This window comes from Triticum dicoccoides, chromosome 7A, assembly GCF_002162155.2.
Source record: "Triticum dicoccoides isolate Atlit2015 ecotype Zavitan chromosome 7A, WEW_v2.0, whole genome shotgun sequence".
NCBI classification, from domain to species: Eukaryota; Viridiplantae; Streptophyta; class Magnoliopsida; order Poales; family Poaceae; genus Triticum; species Triticum dicoccoides.
This window is the reverse complement of record NC_041392.1, coordinates 451,781,805-451,793,374: the sequence shown is the minus strand read 5'-3', so window position 1 is coordinate 451,793,374 and position 11,570 is coordinate 451,781,805. Positions and strand designations below refer to the sequence as shown.

At 47.5% G+C, this 11,570-nt stretch overlaps 2 protein-coding genes across 5 annotated transcripts; one reads left to right on the top strand and one right to left on the bottom strand.

Annotated features, from left to right (window-relative positions):
* The first annotated feature begins 4,295 nt into the window (after positions 1–4,295).
* LOC119330750 lies at positions 4,296–7,297 on the top strand. The gene is made up of 4 exons (XM_037603877.1): positions 4,296–4,863; positions 5,669–6,100; positions 6,196–6,508; positions 6,677–7,297. The coding sequence occupies exons 1-4, from the start codon at positions 4,345–4,347 to the stop codon at positions 6,847–6,849; spliced, it is 1,437 nt and encodes a 478-aa protein (XP_037459774.1). The 5' UTR covers positions 4,296–4,344; the 3' UTR covers positions 6,850–7,297.
* A 264-nt stretch (positions 7,298–7,561) lies between these two features.
* On the bottom strand, positions 7,562–10,631 carry LOC119332743. 4 transcript variants are annotated; one of them, XM_037605896.1, is made up of 4 exons: positions 10,500–10,631; positions 8,911–10,113; positions 7,965–8,830; positions 7,562–7,860 (listed from the first exon to the last, which is right to left on the bottom strand). In XM_037605896.1, exons 1-2 carry the CDS (start codon positions 10,573–10,575, stop codon positions 9,230–9,232), a joined length of 960 nt encoding a protein of 319 aa, XP_037461793.1. In that variant the 5' UTR covers positions 10,576–10,631; the 3' UTR covers positions 7,562–7,860; positions 7,965–8,830; positions 8,911–9,229. The 4 variants fall into 4 exon arrangements, with proteins under 4 accessions (XP_037461793.1, XP_037461792.1, XP_037461794.1 ...); XM_037605895.1 differs by having other exon boundaries at positions 7,977–8,830; XM_037605897.1 differs by having other exon boundaries at positions 8,079–8,830.
* Positions 10,632–11,570: the final 939 nt, after the last annotated feature.

Sequence of the window (11,570 nt, the reverse complement as noted above, 5' to 3'; positions counted from 1 at the left end):
GCAATCCGGGGGCGAAACATGGCACGCGATGGGACGGGGCAGAAGAGCGGGAAGGCATGACCTAGGCGGAGGCAAGCGGCTACGAGCCGAAAGGCTACGGCGGCGCCCATGCGCATTAACCGAGCGCTTGAAAGCGGCGGGTGGGGCGGACGCGCGGGACTCGAGGGCGATCGAAGCCAACGCGCGCGCCTCGGCCACCGACAGACACAGCTTGAGCTGCACCGCCGCCGACGCGCCGACGCGGGACTCGACCATGAGCTTGGCGACGGCCTCGCTAGCCACTTGGATGGAGAAAATCAGGGGCTCCGTCTGCACCGCCACAAGGCGAGCGGGGCATGCGCAGAAGAGGATCGAGGCAAGGGTGGAGAGAGAGACAGCGGAAAGAGGGGGGCCCCGTCGCGGGGACGACTACCCACACCGTCCCAGGACTGAGAGGCGAGCCAGGACGAGGGTTGAAGACGACACTGGACCGAAGGGAGGAGAAAACACGGTCTTGGAAGGCTTTACCTGGACGAAGCACGACGCGGAAAGCTCTACCCGAAACGTGAGACTTCTTGCCGCCGTCAGAACCGCCAGGTCGACGGCCAAGAGCTGGAGCAGACGGCGCGGTGGGCAGCAGGGGGTGGATGGGTGGGGGGTGAGTGGCGGCGGGCGGGGTTGAGATGGGCGGGGCGACGGTGGGGCGTCGGCGGGACCGCCTGGCCTGTCGCCAGAGCTCACGCCCGACTCCATCTCTCCTCCGTACACTACTTGTGCCCGCTACTAGTGTTCTCTATATCTGGGCACAAAGTTGGGAGTGATCACTAAAGGATCAGACAACGGTAGTTGTTTGTGACGTGGCACATGCTCCATATTTTGTTGGAAGAAGCCTCTACAAGTCACTCGCATGCAGTGGCGGATTCAGGAATTGAACTTAGCCGGGGCGGAACATTTGAGGTACAAATTATTTGATTGACAAACGCAAATCCGCTGAACCAAAGCTCATAAAATTCAAATATGAAGCTAGATGCACTCAGAAATTAACATAACCAATGATTAGGAACAGTTTGAGATTCTCAACAACTAGGCGATGTTCCATCAAAAATCACAAAATCTAACATGAATGTCATAGAGAACTACTAACATGAGAGCACCTTCGGGAATCCTACCTTGTGGCCGCCTCCTCCCAAAAAATTAGGGATCTCTGCCTCCCGCCGGCGCTGTCGACGTTCCGCCTTGTTTTCAATGGTCTTAGGGCCATGAGGGTGTCGTGGATCCCGCCTTTACCCATGAGAGGGTTCCGTTTTTAGATGTGTCTTCGAGATTTATTAGGGGTTTGTGTCCTGCTTGGAAGGCGGGACGGCGGCGGCTGGTTGAAGATGAAATAAGGTCCTCCCTGCCTAGCCCTCATTCCGGTGGTGCATCTAGCATTGTCGGTGGGCGTGTGGAGGCGTGTCTCTGGCGGATCTATGTTTGATGGATTTGCTCAGATTTGTTCGTGTTTATCTATGTTCGTGTGTTTTTAGGTTGGATCACTCCGATCTACAGTACTTTTCATTGACGGTGGTTGTTGTTTGGTGAACAAATTGGATATCAATATAGAGTATGTCTTGGAACAAGTATTGGAGTTGGACTACTTGCTGATTGTCTGATTGCGCTTGGAGTTGGACTACCTACAGAAATTGAAGGTCAACAACATAAGGAAATGGATTGGCTCTGGACCAGGTGCACGGTGGCCGGCGGCCGGGCCGCCGCCGAGGCGGAGCTCTGTGGCGGCTAGGTTAGTCTCGCTAGTCTCTGGCTGCGTGGCTCGATTTGAGAATTGGGGTGTGGACTGCTACTGGGCTTGTGCGTGACCGTGGAGCACAAAACGAATCGTATTATTCGTATACGGGATTTCGGCTACCCGGGGCGGCCGATCATAGTCGCCCCTACCGTGGCGCCGCCACTGCTCGCATGTCAAGTACCAGCTCAAAGAGATGGTTGAGGTCATATACGATAAGCACATGTCTTTTGTACGAACATTTTTTTAAACTTCATTGAGAGTAGAAAAAAATCAGATTTATTATAAAGATTCACTTGAAATACAAAGTATCTATCGAGGTCAATGAACCACTGAAGGACCATTGTTGCCGCCAAACGAGCCGCCGACTCGCGATTGTTGCCGCTCTTGTACTGAAGCCGGACTGACCTTGTCGATAACAGCCGGGAAGTCAAGGACTAGCACCCCGGAGCTGCAATCATCGTCGTTAAATTCTTGAATCGATCTAAAGAACCTTAGACCAAATATAGCCGTCGCGTACGAATGACGAGAAACTCTAACCTCGCCGCCCCAAGGAGCTAGCAGGCATCTAGCTGGAGCTCCGTCTAATCCATCCCAACGAACAAACTTGAGGAGGATCGAAACCCGAAAGACTGACTCGAAGAAGGAGCGCCGCCATCCTTCCAAACGCCACCCCTGCGTGGACTAAAACCCTACAGATCTATCGAGATTCTAAGACCACTGAACGACCACTATTGCCGCCAGAACGAGCCGCCGACGCGCTGTTGTCGCCGCTCCCTTACTAGAGCCGGCTTGACCTTGTCGATGATAGCCGGAAAGTCTTTGTGCATGTGCCCCTAAGGACCAGCGCCCTAGAACCGCAATCGTTGTCGTTGAACTCTTGCATAGATCTGAAGCACTTGAACCAGATCTCGTCACATGACGAAAAACCCTAACCTCACCGCCCCAGAGAGATGGCATGAATGTAAGTTGGAGCTCCATTGACTACGTACAGATGAACGGACTCGTATCCTGAAAGATAAACTCGAAGAAGAAGCGCGCCATCCCTCCGAGCGCCGCACTTGCAATGACTAAAAAACCTAACCTAAACTACTAGCCGGAGCGGAGGCACTGGGATTCGCCTCCTCGACACCAATTGTCGGAGCGGCAGGCAAAGGGAAGCCGAATCCACAGGTTGGCCGATGAAATTTGGAGGGAAGAGTTTGCCCTAGCAATCAATGGTTAGGGAAGGGCAACGAGAATGCAACGGAATTTTATGATTTATATGTCACAAAAATTACATGATTAGAATCTTCTTTCGAATAAAAATTCAACCATAGACTTTTTATAGCATACTATAAGGGGCGTGCTACACGTCGGTCGGCGAAATCCGCCACCCGTCCGATTTGTTGATGCAGCATGTCCATATCGTTCCTCTTGCAACAAGACCTTTGTTGCAAAACCTTCACTTCTCTAATTTTCTATAACACAATCCTTATTGTAAAACCTTCTCTTCTCTAATTTCCTGACAAGACTCATGTTGAGCAAACATCTTTTTCTCTAATTTTCTGCAATAGTATTCTTATTGTAGAAGTTGTAAACTCATATCCGACACATCTAATTTTCTGCAACAAGACCTATGTTGCAAAAATTGCAACAACATCTCCGGCCGTGTCTCGCACTTGCACAGTCGTCGTCCGCTGCCACCATTCTACAACACCACCGCTGTTGCAGAGATGAGATGAGAAAGAGAGATGTGCTCATGTAGACCACATGTTGAGCAAGGGAGGTGGCGGACGCCCTGCGCTAGATCGGCCGACTGATTAAAATCATTTTCCATAATATAAATCATATGTTGTTAGTTATATACTCCCTCTGTTCATGAATAAGTACTTCTACCTTTTGTGTTAAGTCAAATATTTTTAATTTTGATCAACTTTAGAAAAAAGCAGTAGCATATATGAAATCAAATTGACATATTATGAAAGTACATTTTAAAATGAATTTAGTGATACTAATTTAGTGTCATGTTGTTATTTTTTTCTATAAAGTTGATGCAGATATACATTTATTCGTGGACGGATAGAGTAAATAGTTAAAATTTGATTCAAAGTACGAAGGAGTCTAATAAACCCGGAGACGGCGAAAGTACAATATAAAAAATGCGTATTCCTCTGAGATTTTAGGTAGTTTTGTAAAATAAAATTCGATTTTGCTCCCTGTCCGTGAGGCTACGAACCGTAGCCAGCCATGTGGAACCTTTCTGGCATCCTTCACACGCAAATCGAAAGGCACCTTGCAAAGGCACCTACACCGTCCTGGGATCCCCGCCACGTGTCCCTTCACTTCCCCGGCGTCGCACGCAACACCGGAGATACCCAAAGCACAGATCTCTTCGCTCCCTCGCCACTCCAACCTGCTCCCCCACCGTTCTGTAAAAAAAAACACCTGCCCCCCACCGACATGTGGGCTCGCCGCTCACCAGTGCGGCCCCACGTGCCCCCGAGCAGAATAAAAGGGCCCACTTCCTCGTCCCCGCCTTCCAACCGCCGGCATTTTACACCTGTGCGGCGTACCCCTCCTTCCTCCCCTTTCCCGCCCTCATGGCCAACGGCGACCGCCTCGCCGGAGCACCGTCCCCGCCGCCCATGCCGCCGCCGCTGCCTCCGTCACTAAGCAGGCCGCCGAATCGGCCACTGTCGGAGAACCACCTGGCGATCTCCGTGCCGCTGCTCTCGCTCGCCGGCTCCGGCGCCGACGCAGACGCGCCGCTGGCGCGGTGGCTCCGGCGGCTCGAGGCGTTCCTCGCGGTGTCGGGGCTCTCTGCCTCGACCCCTCTCGGCGTGGCCTTCGCGGCGTCCGCGCTGGCGGTGGTGGGCGTCGCGCTGCCCGCGATGGCCGTGAGCCTCTCCCCATGCCGCAAGCACGAGCGGGTCTGCGACGACTTCGAGGTTGAGATGTTCGAGGTGTGCGTCATGATGTCGCAGGCGGCGGCCGCGGCCGTCGCCGTCGCCTGCGTGTCGCGGAAGATGGCCATGTACGGCCTCCGCAAGTTCCTCTTCGTTGACCCGGAGCTTGGCATGCGGATCCGCTTCCAGAAGGAGTACGTCGTCAGGATCCAGGTGCTGTCTCGCAGAGCTCAATTTTGGCGTGTGCTTCCATGACTTGCGGACGAATGCCTAGTAGTAACTTTTCCATATGGCCCGTTGATTGGGGGAATTTTTGTGAGAGCTTTGGTATCCTGATTTAGCTGTGAAATGAGGCAAGGAACTTGTCTGGATTCATCTTCAAAGCGAGCAGCCGGATGAATTTCTTGTTATACTGACTAGTAGATGATCAAGTGCAACCGTGCTCCGCGCCATTTTGTCGAAACATAGTGCAACTGAATGATAAATTAAGTGAAATCAGGGAGCATATGATTGCTTTGCGTTGTGCATGGATTTAGGAAGAAACAATACATTGGGAGTCTTGAGACTGTGGATGTAAGATGGTGCTTAGATTCAGGAGGTTTCCTTGTTGCAGCCCATCTGCTAACCTACTGAAAATCTGAAACCTCCTGTCTGGATCCTTTTTTTAATATATATTTCTGCCGCCCTGGATTCATGGGCCTGTCCTTACTTGAGGGCGGGTCGAGGTGATCGATTCTCGGTTATATATGTTGTATATGCATGTCAGCATGTGCCTGCTTGTGTCCGCATGTGAGCGGGGCCATGGGTGTGTTGCAGTCTTGCACTAGCAGGTTTGTGTTTGTGCCACATGTCTGTTTGATTAGTCTCTACTAGTCATAGGTTTAGTTATTTCTAGTGGAAATTTGAATTATGAAATTCCGTGACTAGGACTGCAAACATTATTCATTCATCACTCATAATGTGTATGAGTTTTGTCATTCGATTTTTGTGTTGACAAGTGCTGCGACCCCAATGACAGGACTTCTTCCGAACACTTATGTGGTGGATATTGCCATGCCTTGCTGTGAAGGTCACTCGAGAGATGTTCCGCTTTTCCCACATGTTCCATCAGTCAATTTGGAGGTCATGCATTGTGCTATTTGCTTCCATCATGTCATGGATGTATTTGACCACAATTGTGTTGTCTTCCTGCATGCTTTTCAACTTGGTTTGCAATCTACAAGTTATACACTTTGATGATTACGGAAAAGTTGTAGAGCAAGACGCGGATCCTCTAGTCTATTTGAAAGAGCACCTGCAGCTCCGCCATAATCTCTCCAAAATCAGTCACAGGTTCCGCATGTTCCTTTTGCTGCTCTTCTTTTCTGTTACAGCAAGCCAGTTCGCCATTCTTTACAAGACAACAGCATACAACGGGCCAATCAATTTCACCAATGGTGGTGATATAGCTGTGAGTACCATATGTTCGTTTATTCCAAAAACATCATAAACTTCCCCTTCTGTATGTGGTGTAAATAATATCAGATCATAAATTTTCTGCTGCAGGTATCTTCAGTTGTTCAAGTTGTAGGCCTTGTCCTTTGTTTACATGGAGCTGCTAAAATTTCTCACAGAGCTCAAAACATTGCCGCAATAGCTAGTCGATGGCATGCTTTAGCGACATGCTCGAGTGATTCTACATACGTGAGCACCCCAAATGATTCTGGGAACCTTGTGCCCTTTCCAGCGCATATGTTCCTGAGAGATTACTCGGAAAGTGACTTGGAGTCTATGGAAAGTGGCTCAATGCAAGGCAATTCTCATAACACAGCTCAATTGGCATCTTATATGTCTTCATACCACAAGAGAGAATCGCTTGGTTAGTAAGCTAATGCTTCCTTTAAATTTTGCATTGATAAACCTCGCTTTAAAGCTTCCTTCAAGTTGTGTCGCTAAATCTTTTTTTTTATGCTAGCAGTACATGCATAATGTTTTATTTTCCTTCATACAGTGCTCATGCATTTTATTCTACACTTGTGCACTGCAGTGCTCTATCTGCTAACCAACCCTGGGGGCATCACACTATACGGTTGGATTGTCGACCGGACATTCCTCAACACGATCCTGATGCTCGAGCTAACCCTTGTGCTGTTTGTGCTCAGCAAGACCGTTGTGATCCCAGCGAAAACGTTAGTCAACAGTTACATGAGTTTCCCATGAATGGAGTTTGGCGCAAGCTTTAACATTCCGATTTTGGTTTGAAGAGTGTGACACCCAGACACATAGTAGGGTTTGTACACCACACTGGCGAAGATCGGCGCCACCATCGGCAAAGTTGATCCTTCTTGAAGACTAAAATGAACCCGGATCTGAGAACAGCAAGGTTGGTGTTTCTTGATGATTCCCTGCTTGGAGCTTGATCTTTGGGGGCAATGTCTCTTGAACACAAGATTCCGGCTAACGCGAAGCATGCAATTGTTAGACATGGGTTCCCTTTGATCATTGGACTGTATGTAGGATGTTGGGCTCGGTTGTGTTGTGTACAGTTTTTGGACCCGAAGCCAGCATCCCTCTCCCTCCCCATGTGAAGTGATATGGCTGTGCATATGTACATCTGCTCTTGTATTACCACTTGATATCTATGACAAATTCTTTTTTTAACAGCTTTGTCAATGCTACTGGATTGTGTTGCTGCATATTTTTCTTGGCGTAAAGTGGAAAACAATCGAACAAATAATCTACTGTATATGTTATTGAAGCAAACTTTAGGGAGAACGGTCGCTCTGAAAGCACATGAATTCCCACGTTAGTGACAAGAAAAGGGGATTGAAGAAACATTTATGCCTATAGATATACTTCCTTTTGGCACCATCGATCAGAGATTCCAAAGGCGCACAATGTTTCAGCAGAGCACGCAGAACGACAGTCATCATGGAAATTAAACTAGATAACCAGCGAGCATTAGAACATTTCTCAAAAGGTACCTAACATAGCATCTTACTACAGGCAGAAGATCAGAGAGGTCATTAAAAATCACAAGTTGGCATGCAGCATCTGGAGTTCGAAATCAGCAAGAGATCACAACCCTAAGATCTAACACCCCATGTTTTGGATTTCAGGCTCTTGTGCTTCAGAACTGGCCATCCGTTCTACCCCAGCTCTTAGCTAATGTTGGATCCATCTGAATAGCCACCATTCACAACATCCAAAGGTTATCCAGGACAGATTAACCTAAAGAGGAAGTCAACAAAACTGTCATGAGTGTTAGGTTGACACTTGAATTAGATAGATCATTTAATACTTGCTGAAGTAGAACAGAGAAATTGAATATTAACATGAATAGCAACCCGCTTTGCTGGCAACTTCTAAACAGAATTTCCTGCCAGCAAAAGGCTAGAGGCTGGAGAGATCCTTCGTCTTTTTCCTAGTAGACATTCCGTGCAACGAACCATTATTATCAGTAGCCATCTTCCCCCTTTTCCTCTTTTGCTTCCTGCTGGAGAGGGTGCAGTTCCTCTTCAATTCCAAAACCCCGATTGGCTTGTCAAGGACATCTTCACTTGATTTCCCTTTGCATAACATACCAATCACAGCCCTAGATGGTGTAGGGAGATCACATTCATCTTTTTCATCCAGTGAAGTCAAGGATGCACTCCCGGGGTTTTTCAGCCAATCCATGATAGGGTTTTCTTTATCATATAGTGCAACATCCATCATCAATCTGCAAAGATCGAGCTCTTTTTTCCCCTTGCCATCCTTTTCTTCCTTATCTGTTTTAGATTGTTCGAACCGCAGGTTAAGATTGTATCGGACATAGACCAACTTGTGAAGCTTTTCAGAGGTAAGCTGATTTGTCGCTTGTGCATGCATCAATGCATATGTACTCCAGTTTCGCTCGCACCTACTAGAGGACATACATCAGGACACAATTCGGATCGCATAGCCCTGAAGGAGTTTTACTTCTCCTCCAAAATACGACCACCAAGAAGCTGGGTCCAATGTGCTAGCATTTTTTAACGTCGAGCAATATCTTTGTCAAACCTCCCGCTAGAAGAACGAAAAGTTTCGAACTGGTCCAGTGCCGCCACTGCATTTGCAGGTGACTCTGCAACCTTCTCAATTGCCATCGTGAATGCTTGCATGTAATCTAGATTGCTTGCAAGATCATGCTTGTAGTGGGCTTCAGGATCAAGCACACCAGCTGTAGAAGAAAGAGAGTTAGATAAATTCACAATGGATGAAGGCCATTAAAAATAAGACACACAGTAACTTAGTCCTTACCTGCAATCATAAGAGTGCCATCATATAGATCTGCAACCCTCCTGTCAACCACATCCATGAAATCGTTCAAATCTTCTGAACCCTCCGGGAAAAGAGATTGTAATTCATCCCTAGCAGCAATCATTCTAGGCATAAATCCAGAAATTGACCTAGTCTTAGGTGAGTCTGCGTGCTGAAGTATGGCATAAAGTGGTCGGATTCTATCTAGTACCCATTTGACATCTTCCCACCAGGAGCACCTTATCAAGCAGTCATACGTGTAATCATAATCTGCCTCCCTACTCCAAGGGCCATCTTCCCACTCATTCGAGATCATCCACTACCTGAGCTTGTCTTTGTTATCCCAGTAACTTTGTAGACACATAAAGTCAGTTCCGAACCTTGCGGCATTGGGTGGGATCAACTCTCCACCAATCTTGGTTTTCATTTGAGCGTGCAGAGGTTCAGAATAACTATAGAAAAACCTACATATCCGCTTGGCACTGGAGAGCACCGCATCAACCTTGGGGATATTTCCAATTTCCATCAGCATGAGATTAACAGTATGAGCCGCACATGGCTGCCAAACAATGTGCAGATACTCCTTGATGAGTTGCCCGCACGCTTCCTTGAAGTTTGATCCATTCTGTGTCACAATTTGAACTACGAAGCCTTGCCCAATCTCCTCCACAACCACCTTCCTAATCAATTCATAGAGATACGGAACACTCTGCATGCGTCCGGTGGCATCAACAGACTTGTGAAAGTACATGCACCTATCGCAGGAGATCATGAAGTTTACGATGGTTGTCCCAGTAGGTCCTATCCATGAGTCACACATCACAGTAACACCATACAGATCCCACCAACCTTTCCATTCGGTCACACGCTCCATCAATTCGTCATACTCGGACTGCAGGCATGGCCAATCAATTTCTGAACCTGTAGGAACGTCCTGAACCACCGGACCAAGTTGTTGCGTCAATCTCATGGCCTCTTGGAAATGCGGGCAGTCGGCTTTCTCCCCAGGAATGCCATTGGCATGGAAAAACTTGGCCCAAGCCTGCCCAAGCTCCTTAGCTGAATCCTTTTGGAGAACCCCCTGGAGCCGAGGTGGGGCGGGTGCCCTGCGGCAGGAAAGGTCTGAATATATGCTTAAGTCAGTAGTCACTCTCTGCCTACGACTTGGTGCAGACTTGTTCTTTCCACCAGCAACAGTACGACCTGCAATCCGTGTAGGTAAAATTTTCTTAGACCGACATATTCCACCATAGCAACAATCTGTTAGGGGGAGGAGGGATATACCCCATCATATGAACATCCTATCGGAGACAGGAGGCATGTTGCATCACAGATAATGTTCTCGGAGAAACATTCCACATTTCCACCACAGATCAAGAACCATACAAGTGGTACGTATCATAACCTAGTGCATTTCGTAGACTGAACCAAACAATGTGGCGATCTACAAGTAGGAGTAGGGAGGAAAGCAAAAGGTGTTGGCACTGCCGCAACCCTAACGCCGTTTGAACCCCGACCCACAACAGATGGATGAGCTCTACAGATCGTTCGGGGACGAGTTCGAGTAGAAGGCTATTAATTAACAGTACCTGAGCGCAAGGCCGCGATGCCGGGGGGGCAGCTGCTGCTGCTGCTGTTGCTCCCGTCATCAGAGCCCGACTCCATGCGGGGATTGGAGCTCTTGGTCTGGTTCTGGGGAAGACGAAGAAGCCGCCGCCGGATTGTTGGGGGATGTTCTGTTTCTGAGCGTATTATTGGGCCGTTGGGGGATTTTGGGGGGAGAAGCAAGCAGCAATAATACGGCCCAAGTGAATTTCATGAGGTGGAAAGGCTGCATGAAGGTTTGGGAATTTCCTATTTGCCGCTCGTTGCGGCAAGTTGTCGGAGAAACGCACAGGCGAGCGGGCCAACCGACGCGACTGGGCCGGCCCAGAAGGTTCCCTGAACCGGTTTTTTGTTTTTTATTTTTCTTTGTGGTCAGGTTTTTCTTTTTCATTTTGCTGTTTTCATTTTTTTTCTTTTTCCAGAAATGTTCAAGATTCAAAAAAGTTCAAAATTTGAAAAATGTTTCTGTTTTAAAGTTTTGTTCCTAAATTCAAAAAAGTTCCTTATTTACAAAATATTTCTGTTTTCAAATTTTGTTCTGAAATTTCAAAAATTGTTCGAGTATTTTCTAATTATTTTTTCAAAACAATGTTCACGAATTTTCGAAAATTTTCATTTTTTATATTTTATTTTTCAAGTTAATTTTTATTTTTGAACTTGTTCGAAAATTTCAAAAATTGTTTAGATTTAAAAATATGTTATCATTGTGAAATTTGTTTACAAATTCAATATGTTAGGGGGGGGGGAGGGATATATCCCATCATATGAACATCCTAACGGAGACAGGAGGCATGTTGCATCAAAGATAATGTTCTTGGAGAAACATTCCACATTTCCACCACAGATCAAGAACCATACAAGTGGTACGTATCACAACCTAGTACATTTCCTAGACTGAACCAAGCAATGCGGCGATCTACAAGTAGGAAGGAAAGCAAAGGGTGTTCGCGCTGCAACCCTAACGTCGTTTGCCCCGACCCACAACAGATGGATGAACTCTACAGATCGTTCGGAGACGAGTTCGAGTAGAAGGTTGTTAATTAGCAGTACCTACG